General features: G+C 37.2%; 1 protein-coding gene across 40 annotated transcripts in view; it reads left to right on the forward strand.

Moving 5' to 3' along the window:
* Nucleotides 1-18,529, forward strand: part of LOC126914150 (calcium/calmodulin-dependent protein kinase type II alpha chain) — a 157,345-nt gene that overhangs the window by 88,633 nt on the left and 50,183 nt on the right. For 25 of the 40 annotated variants that reach the window (XM_050717703.1, XM_050717719.1, XM_050717688.1 and 22 more), the window contains exons 8-10: nt 162-284; nt 380-463; nt 9,332-9,392. In XM_050717703.1, coding sequence (XP_050573660.1) covers nt 162-284; nt 380-463; nt 9,332-9,392 — 268 coding nt within the window. The remainder of the gene's footprint in view (nt 1-161; nt 285-379; nt 464-9,331; nt 9,393-18,529) is intronic. The other 15 variants (XM_050717689.1, XM_050717693.1, XM_050717695.1 and 12 more) reach the window with 1 other exon arrangement.

Here is an 18,529-nt window from a genome sequence, read left to right on the forward strand (position 1 = left end):
AAGAAAATATAAAATGACCGAAAGAACGCAAGAGGTTTAGATCTAACGAAATGTCAAAGAAAGGGAAAATGTGATCTAAATGCCGTAGGACAGGGATCGCCATAAAACTTGTCATCTTTATCGGCGTTTAACGAATTATTCTGCTCATTTGTTTTCGGCAGTATCCAAGCCCAGAATGGGACACCGTCACGCCGGAAGCCAAGAACCTAATCAATCAGATGCTGACGGTGAATCCGAGCAAAAGGATCACCGCCAGCGAGGCACTGAAGCACCCGTGGATCTGCGTAAGTAAAATCAGCCTCGTGAAACGTGCATCCATCACTGCGAAGCATCTCGAACAGCAAACGTCAATTTTCTTCTTTTTCCTTTCGTGTTACAGCAACGTGAGCGTGTCGCGTCCGTCGTCCACAGACAAGAGACTGTGGATTGCTTGAAGAAATTCAACGCAAGGCGCAAATTAAAAGTAAGTCTTCTATTATCCTTATTCTTCTTCTATTTTAATTAATACTCGCGCGCTCATCCATGGGACCCCTCCGGGATTTTTTACAAATTGGAAAAAGGCGAGAAGGTAAAGGAATAAAAAAGATAAACGAGGAAAGGAAAAGAACGAAGGAGAGAAACGAGTCAAAGCTCGTAGTTATTCTGATAATATTTATACTCTTCTTTATTTCATTTCACTTTTACTGCAAATGAAGGTAAATAGAAGTTTTCTGTCACTCTTATCGCTAGAATGCAGAATTTCATGCACATTTGCGATACGTAATGTTGCTACGATGCAGAGAGCGTAGTGTAAAATATGCGAAGACACTTGAGAAATTTAAAGTAGAGTACCAGGCATAATCTTCAATGCGACAAAACAAACCTTTGCTTACGTTCTATTTCCGTAGAAATAAAAGAATATTAACTTACATACGATTCCTTATTGAAACCACGCACCATTCTGTTAAATGTATTGTTTGTTAGAAATGAATTTCAATTACTCGCGAAATATCCATAGCCTGTTAATCGTTGTGTGTCGTTTGGATAATTATGAACAGTAGATTTATCGTATTAGATTAGACATAAACTTATATCGTACATACGTATGATTTATGTCCTAAAATTTTCTATGAATCTAAGACATATCCCTATGTGTTAGTCACGCCGATATTATTTCCCTAGAAAATCTAAAATATCTGACAAAGGATAAAGGCATAAGAGAACTTTTAACAACGCTCGAATAATATATACGTCTATACAGTGGTATGAGTGTTAAATATAACGAATTAGGATACGAATAATATTATAGCCTAAAGTCCATGGGAGAAGCAATAATTAGAGGCTGACGTACGGGGTCGCGAGTTTCTCGATTAACAACGGAAATTCGCTGGCGACGTGTTGTACCGGAACTCTAGTTAACTAGTTACACGCAAGTTTCGATTCGAGACATCGAGTGTTAAGGTGCGCCAGCCCGTTAAATGATCTATAGTCGCACGGCCTCTGTCAGGATAAACCGGTGTTTAGCGTCCAACCATTGGCCCCCCTTTCTACCCATGAAACTCCATGGCGAACTGGTCAGAGGAAACTCGAAATTGAGTTCGCTTTGTCTTGCTGCTGCGTGGCTATTTTGTCGGGTCAATCGGCTCCTCTTTTCGGCGGTGAAACAATTGATCAATCTGTGTTACGTCCTTGTTTCAGGTGTGCATAATATTATATTGGAGTATTAAGCGGAAAAGTTTTACGTTTAAATTGTCAGAATTTCTATTAGGAGATTGGGATTGATTTTTATGGAAATTTTATAGAAATTCCAAAGAATCGAAGTTTTATTTCCGATAAGGAATAGAACATGTTTAAATATGAAAATTTAAAAAGTAGGCGCGTTAGAAGAGTATTATTTCACCCTAGCTGTACAGATAATTTTCCAGCAATTTTGGTCAACTTTTCATCAATCTTTATTCGAGAATGTATTATAAGAACTTTACCACTTTCTATTTTGAATAGACTATTTCATCTCTGAAGAGAAATTCTATTTAGAAATTTTTCTTAATTGAATCAACTACAGGATTGCGGGTATTCAATCACGTCGTGTTACATTTACACAACTTTTTCAATCATCCCTTAAACAGTAGGTCATCCCATACGTAGAACGGGTTTTTTTCCGATATATCAGGCGAATGTAACAATATCAGCCGAATGAAAGTTTGTTGCTTAAATGCAATAATAAAATTCTAAATAACCACAGAAATTCGAAGAAAAGAAATTAATTAAAATCGTTCGAACGATCCCATAATAGCGAAACAACAAAATTCCAGGGCAACCTGGGAAATTACTTATAACTAAACTGCAGACTTTCCTACGGAATTGTTGCAATCAATAGAATTTGATTAGTAGTAATAGAACTTAAACGTAGATTAAAATACGAGTTTACTCTGCTTTAAATATTTCACGTTCTGTGCACTTTTGTACCTTCAAATTTCGTACGAACACATAGAAATCCGCGGTATACTTATCACGTAAATTAATACGACACCTTGTAAATTTTAAATAAGTATAAATAGCCATAGAATTTCAAAGAAACAAAGAAACCAAGATCATTTTACAAATGCTGTCAGATTCCCAACCATGGAAAAGAACCGTATTCCCCTACGATCGTCTCCTAATCCCCTTTTCGTCCCCGAAACACCTTCACAGATACTAAACGTGGGAATTGGAGGTGGCAAAGGCCTTACGTAGGCCTTCTTTGATTGGGAATTCGTGGATTTCCGACTCCCCTACCTAGTCAGTCTCTTCGACGACTTTTACGATTCCAACTGTTGCGAACAGTGTGGCACGAATTGCCGTTGGAAACGCGTGTACTGTCAAGTGGTCCGTTTCTATGGACACGACTGGCGAAATTGTAGTGACAATCACGTCGAATGGCAATGATATAGTTATTCGAGTGCACAGTATGTGTATCGTTCGATGTGTGCCGAATATTAATCGAGCTTGGTGAAATTTGTTCGCTTTTCTATATATGTATAACTTTGATTCTTGCGCCCGTGAAAATGTATTTGGAAATGTGAAGAGGAGAATATTGCTTTCTGATCAAAGCGTGACACACAAACACGTATATATGGGTATACAAATATATAGATGGATTACCTTTTGATTTTGCTTTACGAGATTTTTGTGGTTTGACGTGTTCCATTTTTAGAATGAATTTTAGAATGTAGCATAATAAGTATAATGCTTGTACCAAGAACAGGATGATAGTAATAATTGGAGTAGCAAAGTAGTAGGTAATTGTTAGCTCGAAGCTCGTAATCTTGTTACCTTTGGTATCGAATGACCTGTTCTGGCATTGGTTTTTTATTTCGTTCTGATCGATAGGAATAAATATATGATGGATGCAGAAATGTAGATAAATTGAATCGCAATGGATAGATACGCAGTTTTCATATATGTTTTTTCCAATTTCACATTTTTCAGTTTTTTTTTTTTTTTATTTTTTATTGAATTCTATGTTTCGCTTTCTCAACATATTTTTACACTCCTGCGAGAGGATTTTTAAGTATACAAAATTCAAAGCCTAAATTTTGGAAGGTGTTTTTAGAAATTTTAGATTTCTAATTTTCGCGGATCCTCGGATACCTTTCCTTCGAGAAAAGTTTCTTCTTAGACTTTATACTCCGCCCAAAGATTCGGAACATTCAAACAAAATTTAAAATCTACATTGTAGAAAATGAGAAATCTTACATTTCTAGATACTTTGCGCCCCAAAGAAAAATTCTTTAAACTCTTTAGATTTTTTTGCAAACACCTTCCAAGGATCCTCAACTTTTCACAAACGAGATTCAAACTTTAAATTCTGAAAAACAAATTTTCGTATTCTTAGATTCTTCGCTTCCTAAAGAAGAACTCTTCTTTTTTAGATTGCTAACCTTCGCAAACTTCGTCCAAAGATCCTAAACTTTTGTCTAACAATATCCGCAGGGAATCGAACGAACGATGTATAATTACAGGAACGATCGTACATCTCGTACGTGGCAGTGATTAAGCAACCAATTACTAATCCACCGATATACTATTCGCATAAATAACCCCTACCCCCCCTCATGAAATAGTGTTTTTCGTTCAGTTCACGATAGTATCTGAACGCAGCTGGAGGGCGAGCCTTCAATCACGCGATTGTTCCATTAAACCGAATGTAATTAGCGCACGAACTTAATGTCCAGCTGGTTTACGAAGGGCGATTGGTACACTTAGACCGGTAGACGCGCGTTCGTGCATTGCCTCTCGGGTGATTCGTGACCCGAGACTCGATTAAGGGTGTTAGATGGCGTTAATAATGTTTTCGTGATCGGTTTAAGGGAGCGATCTCGTTTGATGAAATAGTCATGAGTCGCACACTAGGTTAATTAGGATATTGGTGATTAGAGCACCTTCGTTTCTTTCTTCGGAGGAGAGGGTTGAGGATTAGCGGCATATATCACGCAAAGGAGAAATATAAATAAAATTATTGCAATAAGCAGACGATTAGCAACAGCAATGGCTGGCAGAGATAATACGAAGAAATAAATCGAGAAATTACGTTCTCAGTGCAATACTTTCTCATGTTTTAAATGCTTTTATTACTATCTCTATCCGTAAAATTGCAAAAATGTACAGCAATTTCGCGGTAGATAGAAATAATGAAAAGTTTATCGAGATAAATTGTGAAACATTAATATTGAAAAAGAACATAATACTAATATTAAAAGAACGTATAAAGTAAGATATAAGAAGAGACTTATTAATTTCTCGAAAACAAACGGTCGTACACTCAAATCCTTTTGGAGCTGTTTTACCATCAATCTAAATTATCGAATGTACATACAGACAAATCATTCAAGATTTCGCAGTTCTTGCTATCTCCTTGTTAGTATGATGTAGAGACTACAGCGTAGACTTTTAGTATGCAGTATCTCGGTTAAGGATAGCTGAAGAATAATGTATGAAAGAATGAGTAAGAAGATCGGATGAGGAAATGTGCGATTAGAAAGATCGGAACCAAGTCGTAGTTCTTGGTCGAAATCAAATAAATTATTCCTATTATTATGGAATAGAATTATTTAGGTTACATACAGATTAGAATATCAATTGCAGTAGATACAGAAGTTCTACAATTGTTGGAAATGAAAAAATCTTTGTGCTTCAAATAACATCCAAACGTTGTTCATTGTTAGTGATGTTTCGCGTGAGAGTGTGAAGCTATTGATAAAAGTCGTGCACCAAGCTGAAATTCATCGTTGAAGTGAATGACAGAGGATAACAAACATGAGAGCATTGAGGAATAAATTCGTGCTGTGCAGACAACAGGAAGCCACCATTCCTGAGGTATATACTTAATCTTCATTCACAGCCATTAATCAATCAATTCGTCTATTTTTACATATTATGCAATATCTATCCTACACAGCCATTTATCGACTAACTCCTTCGTTTCCAATTTCGTGAAATTAAATAGTACGTAACTTTTCGCAAGAAAATAAAGAAAGTTCGTCGCAACGAGATTAGACGACCACCCCTTATATTTAATCTACAGAGTAATCAATCTACCGGTTGTATTTTTTTCAAACTAAATGCAATATGATCTTCCACGCAAAGCACCAAGTGAAAAAAAAGGAAAGGAGAAACTAAAGAACTGAGAATAAGGAAAACACCAAGTTCGTCATGACGAAGTTTCGAGTTCGACCAAGAGTTATTAAACGGCGACCCCTTTCCCGCAGTTTGTTCAATCGTCGCGAGAACCGGCGTGAAACTCGAAACTCGAACATAGTAATTCCATTCCTATCCAGTTGCTTTGTCTGCCCATTCCACTTTCTGGAGCTCAAAAGGAACACTCGAACACACTGGCGACCAACCCTGTAACCTTCGATCAGACATTCCTCCTGTTTTTCTCTCTGTTTCTTTCGTTTTTATTTCCTCCGTTCCTCTCCTCGCTTCCTTTCTTTGGAATTTTTCACCTGACGAACAAGCTGCTTTGATGTTCTTCAAGGTAATTACGAGTCGTCGAGAGATCGATGAGAAGTGGACGAAGCTGTTACTCGCATTATGATGTCGAGTCGTACTGTAATTAAAGAGAGAAATGCTGGTCTTTTTACTCGGTGTTTTTTAATGGTTTTCGACAGGGGAAAGAGATTTCGCGTGATTCTTTACGGAGATCGTTCGGCCAGACGGTGTTTCGAAATACATCGGTTCGCGAATTTTCATGTCCATATACTCTGTTAAAAATTATTTAACGCACGGACTGTTACGATAGTTATCTAAATTTTTGTGAAACGATTAAAATACGATAAACGCGAACCAGAGAAATTTGCAGCGATGCGAATGATTTAGATAACATTGTTCGTTAGATAACGCGCCAAAGTAACATGTATTATAATTATTCCGATTAAAAGTCTGCCAGTTCTGTCAACAAATAAATCAGGGAGCAAGATCAAAATTCAATATTCATGCGATACGAACCGAGCAGTAAACTTCCATCGAGTTAATACGTGGAATTGTTTCAATTAAACGAAGGAATTGATTCTCGTTTACCGGGCCGGCACGCAGCGCGATCGAACGAGAGCCTTACACGACTCGGAAAGAAACGAAGGCGTATCGTATAATACGGTGCATGAATATTTAATCGCGCGAGAGGAGGGCGACGGTTCGATTCTCTATTACTGCCTGGCCCGTCCACGTATTTAATATTCGGAATTTAAATACACGACGCGTATTACAGAGGCTCGCGCGACACGAAAATAGAAACCGGCCTCTAATCGAAATCGATTGTTCTGCCGGCAAATATTTGTCGTAAATATTTTCTGGATGCTCGAACGATACGTCAAACGTTGCATCGACGCCACTCTTATTAGCTCTGTTTGCTTTAGTTCGCTCGTATTTGTCGCCACCCTCTCCTCTTCTACGCTTCCGGTTTTCGAGAAAGTCGGCCTGAAACTAGTCCGTGTGCCCTAGTCATTTTCTTGTTTAATTATTTGCTTATTTAAAGGTAATCAACCTGTTTGTCGGCTCTTTGTAGAGACATACCGAGCATGTAATTCTATTGGTAAATCTGATAAAAATTGATACGTTTATCATATTACGATGGACGTTAGAGGAAAGCGTATTTATTCAGGAAATCATATTATCGTATATAGCAAGTTGGCTTGTAAATTGAACAGGTTATGGAATTGCGTGAATCGTGAGACGTTAAGTATCGAAGATGTTATAAATATCGTTTTGTTCAAGTTAAAGGGAAGTTAAGTTTTATAAAATCTTGCAACAGATAAATGAATCCTTCCGGTCGGCAAAGATCGATGTTCATCTTGTTCTCTTTGAATGACGTTAACTTCTATGCGCATTTTATTGGATGTTCACGACAATTTTATAACGCCAGCTTTTCTCTCTCGAATTTCGAAGTCAAGTCCTTTTTCATCGTTTAATTATTATTTATCATCATGTAATGTATTTATGATATTGTCGTATTGATAATTGTAGAAATTATAATCAATTAGGGATCGAGCAAAAAGCCAATAACATGATTATCTCGCATGCAGAAACGCATAAATTCAAATCCCCGAACGAAAAATAATTCTACATGATATATTCAAGAATAATACGTAAGCTCGTTATCTACCTCGTGAGTACGTAGAAAAGAAAAAAGAAATGGAAAGAAATTGAGAAACGACGTTCATTGAAGTCTAACAAATTCATTCCTATGTAATCACGATCATAAGCAGCCATTAAAAAAAGCGATTCCATCAAATACGTTTCCACTTTTGCCGATAATTGCATTTAACTCTGGATCGACGTAATTATCGAAATGTATTTAATATATGATCTAACAAGGCCTCTCTACTCCAAAGGAATACGTACATTAAAAAAGAAGCCACTTGCTATCTAGCAGAGGTCGATGAATAAAACATTTCGTTTCCTTCGTCTCTTTAAAGCGACTTCCATCTTTTAAAGGACACGATTCCGCGCAATATCGTTTAATACGACGAGTAACAGGTCGATAAGCGAGAGTGGGCGTTTAATTTAGATAAAAGACACTCGGGACGCGAATTAATGGCGGGCTATTAATCTATCGATCCGTGTGCCTCGTCCAACGTGGTATATGTTCGTTGGATCGTCGTTCAACGTTTGGAATACCGATAACGATAGAATTTCTCGAGCGTGAGGGAATTATCGTTGGAAAACCGACGTGCAGACGGGATCGAGTGTCTCCAGGTCCAAAGTTCACCGTTGTAATAACGTGCAATACCAAAGACCGGAAGTACCATCAGCCGCCGTACAAAGAAGCTGCGCTGAACGACTGCGTTCGTTCGCGTTTGCACGTGTGTCTGTGCGAGATCGTCGTTTGTTCTCGAGAAATTGGCATGATCGAGCTCCAGTCGAGTCTTTCGGCTATTCAAATACGGATCTCTTGGAGTTTTCTTTCAAATTTTTATCCTTTGTTGAATGAAACTTGCAATGGAGAACTTGAACGTTCGAGTTACATCATTCGGAAAAGTGAAATTGATTAATGATTGGATGGTCAGAAATCTTAGAACTGTCTTTCAAACTGTTATCTCGTTGATTGATGTTCGATGATTTTTTTGTTGGGTTAGGTTGGAAGCTTGTGTAATTACAGAGGTAGGATTTATTCTCGTGTGATTGATCGAATCTTTTAGAATGCTTTTATACTCTTTGAAATATTTATATAGTACCGAATAATGTTGTAGTCAAAAGACTCGATGGCTTTGGTCAGGTTGAAAGATCGCGTAATAAAAAGAATGGAATTTTCTTTATCGACTGGAGGGTTAGCTGAAATGAGCAATAAAGGTCGAGTTACTTACTATTTATGTGTGTTTCTTGAATTGCTCATCTAAGCCGAGTTCACCGCAGAAACAAAATTGAGTAATTCCATCGAAATGAGTCATTTTCGCAGAAAACATATATTAATCATGTGATCTGATTAAGTACTGAAACAAAGAAGTTTTCAAACACCGTAGTTGATCTTCTCAATCGCTCGAGGTATATCGAGCTTCTCATAAGTTAATCGTATAGTCACGTACAAGAGCACGAAACACAAATCTAAATTGCTTCCAATTAACAAGCCATTGCCGCGCTCCCAATCTTCATTCCTTGATCTCTGAAACTCGCCGCGGCGATAAAACATGAAAAACCGTCGAGCAGCTTATCTCGCGCGATTAACTTTCGTTCAACCGTTCGTACGACTTCCTCTCCCGGTTAAAGTTAAGCGAGTCGTGTTTCTTGCTCTTCTCTCTCTCTCTCTCTCTCTCTCCTTGGTCCTCTCGATTAACGTAAAAGAGGAATAATCGTGGCCGGTATTCTTTTTTGTCCGCAGGGCGCTATTCTGACGACCATGTTGGCGACGAGGAACTTTTCCAGTAAGTATGATGCACAGGGTAAGTACCTCCGGCCCTCTTCAGCGCTTCATGGACCACGACAGACAGTACTTTTATATCTCCCATTAAATTTTTACGCCCACAACCCTACCCGACCTTATCGTCTGTCTTTATCTTTCTCTAAACGACACTATCGACTATATGTCTCTCTTTTTTCACCCTCGAACCCCCCGATTATACATGTTTCTCTCTCTTTCTCTCTCTTTCTGTCTCTGTCTCTCTCTCTCTGTGTACCTATACTCGTTCTCTGTTTATATATTCTGTATTCTCTGTTTATATTCCAGAATTCATAACCCATAAAAACCCACCTCGTCTCTCTTCTCTCACTCCCCGTTTATAAACTTATAAACTCCCCCTCTTCTGTATGTATATATACATATATATACAATTATATTTATATTTATATATGTGTATATATTTTTATAAAAGTTCTGTTCAGCAGATCTTTCGTTCATTTCAAAAGGTGCTTCACTACGTGGCCCCGTGCACACACTTTTATTTCACTTATTAAAAGACACGGCCACCCTACTTGTTTTACCGAGGGTGGAGTTAACAGGCTGGATGCTTCCCCCTTTTGTTTCCACGACAAACGCGAGTGTTTACGACCCACCGCTACAATGGCAGGGCTTAATAGGGGACCCGGCCTAGGTGTTACGCACTGATTTCGGTGAAGCGTCGGAGTTGATGAAAGAGGGTTCAGGGATATTTAACAGCGAGGACAGAGCTGGTTTCCCAGGGGCTTCCCGATTTTTCAAGGAAATAAAACGACGCTATTTTTTATGTCTCTCTCTCTCTCTCTTTAAAGAATATTTTGAAAGTGGAATTGTCAAATAGAATGAAGATTTTATGGGAATCAGTGTGTAATACCTTGTGCTGTATATTTTGGGTAGGGGGATGTACACATCTACAGGTAGCTTTATTTCGATCGAACGGTATTCAAAATTCAGCTCAGTTTAGATTTCAATTGTCAGAGAGGATCGTAAAATCAAATTTCGGTGGAGGAATTAGAGAAGATTGGAAGAACGACGTGGAACTAAAAAGTTATTGGTCTATTTCTTGCTGTAAAACACGGTTAGTCTTTCTCCGATCGAATTCTATTAAAAATTCAGTTGAACTGAAGTTTTTCAATTACTCCAAAGGGATCGTTGAGTAAAATCTCTGGGAGAGAATTAGAGAAAATTTTCATTATGATTTGTTTGTCATTTACTTTTTTCTTTGAATAACAATTACTTCTCTTTCGATCGAGATCCATTGGAAATTCGGCACAATTTAGCCTTTCGATTATTCGAAAGAGTCGTCGAATAAAACTGCCACAGAAAGATCGGTGGAAATTAAAGAGTTGAAACAGACGTAAAATGTAGTAACGGTGGCCACGAAATGAAGCACCGCAAATCATTCCTGCTCGTGCACCGAACGAATTAGAGCCCCTTGCGTTGATCCCCGCCTCTAGACTTGAACTACCGGAGCAGCGAGATGAAATTTACCCCCAAAATCTCCCTGGAACTATTCGTTCTCATTGGCAACATCAACAAAAATTTCTCTTTTCTGTGCCCAATGCACAAATTGCTTCTCACAATCGTAATAATTTCACCGGATCGAACTCATCAGTTCTTCTTAAATATTTTCGACAAATTTCATCCTCGCTCGCTCTGCACACTAGTACAATAAATTATCATGATAATTCATTCACACATCGTGTACCTCATAGTCGATGCACTTGGCTCGCACCTCATATCCTGCAAGGACTGTGCTGCGTTATCCAGAAATTGCATCGTGTTAATAATATTTTTTTTTATTAATAATATTTCTTTTTTTTTTCTTTTTGTTTATTTCTAATAAATCTAATTCCGACGAGAACGATCGTTTCGAAGTTCTGGGTAACGCGAATCGTCGTCACAGTGGACTCAAGCAGTTTTCTTCTCATCATATCCGAACGACGATCATCAGAGTCATGCTTCGTCGCTTCGAAGCGCATTCCCAATAGCAAAAGTTCGATCAACGGGTGATCAAAGTGTCAGACGACCGTTCTAACTTCCAACACTGTAAGAAAGTTTGAGCGTTTCTAACGATCCGTAAGATCTGGTGGATCACTATCAGCGAGGAATCATTGATCGTCACCAATCATTCGTTCATTTCATCGTTTGTTTCTTTGTATTTTTATACGTTTCGTTTACGAATCGGCGTGTCGATTACGAAGTGAGAAAATCTTTGAATTTGCTCAATTCACGAAATGAACAAATTTTCCTGTTTTTTTCTTTTTTATTTTTAACCATCGTTTGGTATCGTTGAGCCATAAATATATAGACTATAATAATTCAGTTATATTTCAGTTAGATTATTTGAATTCTACATTTTACGCGAGAAATTCTTTATATCCTATAAAATGCAAATTGAAACTCTAAAATTAAGTAATTCAACTTGAACTTTAGTAGATCACTTAGAATTCGATGATATCGAACGAAGGTTAAATTTAGAAAACAATTTAGCGGAAGGAAAATTCGAAAGATATTATTTCTAGAAAATAAAATGAAAAAGAAATTATAATTTGACCGATCTTCCTCGCGAATTCGCTGGATATGTAATCAGAGGAGGGAACTCAAGTATTATTTACGAGATATCGCGTGACCGTGTCGAGCACAACTGTTTAGGTCCACTGGCGAATAATGCCTACGAATGATTATTGTGCGTTTAGTATTGCTGACCACTTTGTAGCGCCTCTACTCTGTCAACGAGACATCAGCGAAATGCGAAACACACAACCCGTGCCCCACTTTTTTTCTATTTGTCTTTGCATTCATGCCGCACATTTTGGAACGACGCGTGAAACATCCATATTTTTGACCAAAAGAAAGGAATATTCTCATTGCTCATTCATATTCCTCGTGACAATGCCAATCGAATATTTTCTAATCTAATTCGACATTGAAATACTTAATCAAAATTATACGAATAATACTTAGTAGATTTTAATTAGTTAAAAATGATATTGAATGTTAGAAAGTATAGAATAGAGAAAAAAGAGCGAAAAAGACAAATTTCTGCTAAAAGTTCCAAAATACAAAGTATGAATATCTATTATATGCAAATACATGTCTGTATATTATGTACGTTTGTATACAAAACGATTCCCTTTTGATATAGCCGTCTTGAATCTAGATGCTCGATATACGTATATACAAGTCATACAACGTGCCAAATGTGCATCTGGAGGCAAGTACGCGTATCTGTGACACGCGTGTACTTGCAGCCTCTCTACAAACACATCAATATTATACACTAATGTATACATCTGCAAAAGTTCCCCTAGAATGCTACGATCTTTCACCCAGAACTTAGTCGAATAGTAGATGAGCATCTTGCATCCGTAGAGACGACACCCGGAACGCGATACGAACGCCACTTTTTGCTCCCCCTCCCCCCCCCCCCCCAAAAGACACGATTTATCACTGTCTGATTATAGAGCCTGTGTGTAATTCTGTTGATTCTCTTTTTTTTTCTTTTTGTCTCGTTTACCTATTTTTTCTTATTTTTGTTCTCAATCTTACGATCTCTTTGTCTATATATTTTTTATTGTTGCGTCTATATAATACATATATATACCGCAAAAAATACGCAAAAGAAAAAAAGACACATCGTCGGGGACACTTCATGCTCGAAGTAGAATCAGGTAGGACACTACAAGGGGGACAATTCGTCTGTTTTCACGTAGGCAAATACGTGTTGGTAACACGTGACGGTGAAAAATAGGTCATGGGATGATTCGTGGAAAATGAAAAAATATTTTTATATAGGAATTTCTTTTTTTTTTTTTTCTTGCGAATTAAGATGGATATTTGTTGGAATGAGATTCTAGGTGATATTCGGAAGGTAACGTTCGAACGTGGAATATTCGAAAGAGTAAAGATGAAAATGAAAATGCAGATTATCTTATCGTTGAAAAGAATAGCTATGTTTTATTTAACCCGAGGTTAAATTAGTTTAACAACCGTGGAAATTACGGAAAACTGAACGTTAATTTCGTTTAATACAAGGGTAGCTTATGTTAAAAAATAAGATAGAAAGTAGCGAAAAGAATTACTTTACTAGTTTAAAGTTTAGAGGATAACTTTTTAAAAGGATAGTTGGAAATTGAAGAAAAGGATAACTCCTGCTCTAAAGACTAGCTTCATTTATTCAATGTAAAAGTATCTTACTTTACAAAGGATGATGGAAATTGAACGAAAAAATAATCATAAACTTTAATGTAATTGAATGCTTAAAAGGTTGCGGCTAAACTTAATCTAAAAGTAATATTATATTTTTCTTTGAATATTATAAAGCTTGATTATTCCAAGCACTTGTTATTTCGAATTCAAAATTTAGGAAATTGAGAATTGATATTATGATTGATACTCTAATCCCCGAATTAGATTATAGAAGATCTCTTATTTCTGAACTAAATTACAATATTCAAATCGATAATATAAAACTCGAATTAAATTATACAAAATTTTATATTACTAACTCAAATCGCTTTTTCGAAAAATTCTTCGTATAGCTCGTAATGGCAGCATGTGTTATTATATTTGTATGGCTGTCTACGAATAATTTAAAGCTCGAAATACCGATTCTAATCTAAAAGGGGAGTTCTCGTTAACAATGAAAATTCGTAACGGTTTAGAAATGAAACCGAGCGAGTTTTCTCGAGGTTTGCGTGCGAGTCGCGGCGGTTATCGCGCGAAATATCAAATACTTTCATTACCATGTAACTATTTCCTTCCTGAAGTCGGTGTAGAAACGAGAGTGACGGCCCCCGCTGCCGCGTCGTTGGCAATTTGTTTCAATTACCAACTCGAAGACAGCGAACGATCATTCGTTTCCTTTTTTTCACCTCTCGCGATCTTTCACCTCTCCTCTCTTTTACTCTTTCAATCAAAGTGCTTTAGGGCAACCAACGTATAATTAACTTCGAGGTATTGTCTTTCGAGTCTGTCGTTCATTTTGCCGATTCCATTTCCCCGGAAGTTTAATTAAGTTTATCTAATTGCGCCGTAACTCTGCATTTCGATCTTCGATATCCTCTTTTTCTTTTTTTTTCTCCTTCCCCTTTTTTCTAATTATTCTTTCGATGCTCCATTTCGAGAACGTTACTTTCCCTTAACGCTATCACCACCGTATTAGCGTATAATTACCATAGCTAAATTTTTGCAATTAGGCAAATGTCCCACAATCTATGATACAGTGATACGTGAAAGCTTTAGATAGATTTTTCACTTTATGTTCCAAAAGCGATGTTCCAAAAAGAGTATGACGAGTACAAGGAAGGAGGACAGTAAAATAAATAAACACCGTTGAATAATTAATTAAGATTACTTTAAAATATCGCTTTTAAAATATAAAGTAAAGGATCTTGCTGTGAAAATTTCTGTACATCACTGGCGCAAGGAAAGACTCGAAATTATCGAACTTTTCTATAAATATAAACTAAAATTAAATTATATATTGAAATTAATCAATTCTACGTCCAATTCTACGCAACAATAATAAACAAATTTAATTAATGGAAAGATAAGTGAAAAAGAGCAAAATGATGAACATCGTTGTAACGTTACTTCGTCATCGCAGTCCGTCCCCAGGCTTCTTCATCACGATTTCTCTTATCAGCCAAATCAGCCATTAGGTCGTTCCTTCATTCGTTCGTTCGTTCGGCCATTCGTCACAGAATCGAAGTCACAAACTTCACTCACAAATTTGATCGATTCACAAAGCACGATCATTTCAGTGAAAAGAGAATTCTACGTTTTAATGTTTCGTCATCGCGATAGGTCGCGATCAAGAATGGCCAACGTTCGAGAGAACAATCAACGTTTCTACGTGAAGGAAACGAAACAAAGCTGCTTTCTATCCCTCAGAAAAAATTGCAAAAAAAAAAAGGAAAAGATCGCTGGATACATTACGTACCTGTAACCGCTTTTTCTCTCTCGAAAAACGTTCATCGTTATTTCTTCTTTCAGGATCAAAGCTAAGAAACCATCTGCTTTCTCCTTCAGCTACGATCCCCGTGAGACGATCATCGATCGATCGACATTATGAATCGCGTCGTTTCATTCATAATTCTTCGATGAAATGATAAACGAAGCATTTACTCGTAGCTCGCGTTCTCTCTTCACCCTTTTCTTCCTCCCTAAAATTATTTCTGCATCTTCATCTGGCTATCGATAATCGAAAATCGATAAGAAAATAAACGAAAACGTATCCGTTGGATTATTCGTGTGCTGAACGATTGAGAATTGGTCAACGATATTTACCGATGTTCGATAACCGTCTTAAACGTCGCTTCAATAAATAACAGTAGCTGTAGAAAACGTGGAAAATATTTCGTTATTTTCAAGAACGAGCAGTGTCGTAGAGTCGTTCTAGTTTCTAAAAAGTGAAAGAAAAAGACGTTAACTCGAATCTCGGGAATCGTTATTAAATGTGAGACAAATTTATAAGCCGGGATTGCTTCTTATCCCCAATTACAGTCTCCTTATTCTTCTAAATGCTCGTGCACGTGTATATCGTGGTCATCGAGTTTCTTTCTCGAGAGAATCTCTTTTTTCGATGTTCCACAAGATTTCGGCACGGCCTCTTGAAAATTCATCGAATCGATAAATCTCGAGGTGTCGACGAGACCCCTAAACGCCATCGGAATTTATGTGAAGGTACTTTTATATTTAACACACGTCCTCCGTTACGTGTGTACATACGACATGTATATATGTATGCATATATATACGTAGATATATATGTATGGATAAATATAAACCAGGAACGAGTCCATAAATTTCCGAGCGGCAAAAAAGAATTCATGAATTCTGCGTCGGGAACGAATCCATGAATCTCCGAGCGAATTCGGTTTTTCCGGACGAGAGAACGCGAGCAAACGAGACCAATCGTTCTCTCTTACTCTCTCTATATAATACCTTCCTCCCTTTCTCTGTCTGTCTATATTTCTTAATCTGACTGATTTTTTTGACAAGGTAACGCGAAGTGGGTCGGAGGTGCAAGGACACACCCTTCATCTCTGAACAATATCAAAAAATAATAATAATAATAATAATAAAGAAAGAAAGCTCTTTCGACGCCTCTTAACCGAAAGAAGATGCATCTAATCGATAAACGATAAGCTGTGCTTGCACATCACTCACTCATACACATATACATATGATACATATACGTAGGAATTGGACTTACACGGCTCTAATCGAACAACAAACGATACAGTTCGTAGGAAATTCCGATACAATCGAGTCGATCGTTCTGTTATGCTGTTCTAAACAATTAGGCCGATTCTCTGTTCGATTATTATCATCATGATTGATTTCGATCCCCCACTACTTCTTCCTTGCATCATCCTTACCGCTAGCTGTAGCTTGAGAAGCTTGAGAAGTCGACAGATTTCCGCTGCTAACGATTTTATCGCCGCTTATGGCACGCGTGTAAAATTTCTATGTTAGAATTTCTGTGGCACGTAATGTCGGAGACGCAGTGGGGGAATTTAGCCTTGAAGTTTGATTGATGAATACCGAATCGGAGGATCGAGCCGGCTACGAAATTTTTAGAATAGAATATTTCAATTAGAATAGAATATTAACAATAGATTTTTAAAATAAAAATATGCCGAGTCACAAAAACTTGCATTCGAAAAAATTATCGATGCGGCTAGATTTTAATAGAAAGATCTGAATGATTCAAGAACAACACATATCATATATACAGTTAAATTAATAAATTAAAGATTTAGCAATCCATAGGAAAATCGTCTAGATTTTAGAGAAAAAAAATACCATCTGTTTGTTCGTGGGAAAATTATCCCGAAATTAAAGGAACGAGATTTTCCACTGTCTGAGTCGGAATGGAAACAATTTGCAAATTATTTCATAGAGAATAAGGTGATTTCTAAACGAACAATTTCAGAACGAGACTCGAGACAGGAATGTTCCGCACGAACAATCGTTCTCGCGTCGCATTTGGCATGGCTGCGCTTTCTGCTTCGCTTTCTTTTTTATTTCGTTTCACGCCTGCTTCTCCGCTGTCTAGCCCCGTTGCTCGCATTTCTTATCAACGGAAAGGCAGCACGGCGGAAAGGGTCGTTTTCACACCAAACGTCCGTTTACGAGGTTCCTTCGCGTCGAGGCAACGAGTTTCCGCTCGATTTCTGACAGAGACCTCCTCCCTTTAAGTTTTAAAACTTTCCGAAGAACCGATGAAAATTCCATTTCGAAACTTTACCTATATTTCACGAATACCTGGTGGAAGTGTTATTTCCCATTATATCTCTCCGTGTTCACATATAGGAGACATAAGCTTCTACAAAGATATGATAGAAACTATTTTTAGAAAATTTAATGCGTGCAATTTCATTTCTATGAATTTTATTTTTGATAAAATAATCGTTCTGGAATCGACTGGTATCTCTATTTCCTATTTAATTTACTTGTATTATTTTTTCTTTTCTACTTCGTTTGTTTAAGTACATAATCCTCTTACTTAATAAGAAAAGAACATATAACGATCTATTAAAATTAATTAGATATTTACGCCTGTTATGTGAATGAATAAAATCTCGACCAGTATCATAAGAAGTATATTTTAACTTTATTTCGTTGTACATTGATAAATACTACTACAATAATTAATCCTTCACAGGCAAATTGGGTTTATATGCGAGTCTTCTTGTTTATTGGCTAATCCTTCAAAAAATCCAAGAACATCTCGACGTACTTCTCAAAGCTTTATCATTAAAATGAAAAAACAGACGAAAAAAGTGCAAGGTATTAACAAATTCAATTTTCGTGTCTACGGACAATTATACAAGTGCCTTATGTATGCCCCTAACAATCATACGCGATATTATATTTATTATACGTTATATCCTTGACGTTAATTCATTGGTAATACCAATTACGCGATATTAGCCGTAATAACGTAGTAAAAAAAACAGAACATTAAAATAAAGGAAAGGATAAAATCATAGGAAACGGCGAAACGGTGTTGCCTCGGCGGAAGCGAAGCCTGGTGGCGGAAGTAGATAAGAACACCGTGCGGACCGCGTGGAAGTCGTGAGGTTTCCGGTAACTCGAGTTCAACCCCGAAAGTACACGGATATTATACGC

This window comes from Bombus affinis, chromosome 3 (genome assembly GCF_024516045.1).
Source record: "Bombus affinis isolate iyBomAffi1 chromosome 3, iyBomAffi1.2, whole genome shotgun sequence".
Taxonomy (NCBI): Eukaryota; Metazoa; Arthropoda; class Insecta; order Hymenoptera; family Apidae; genus Bombus; species Bombus affinis.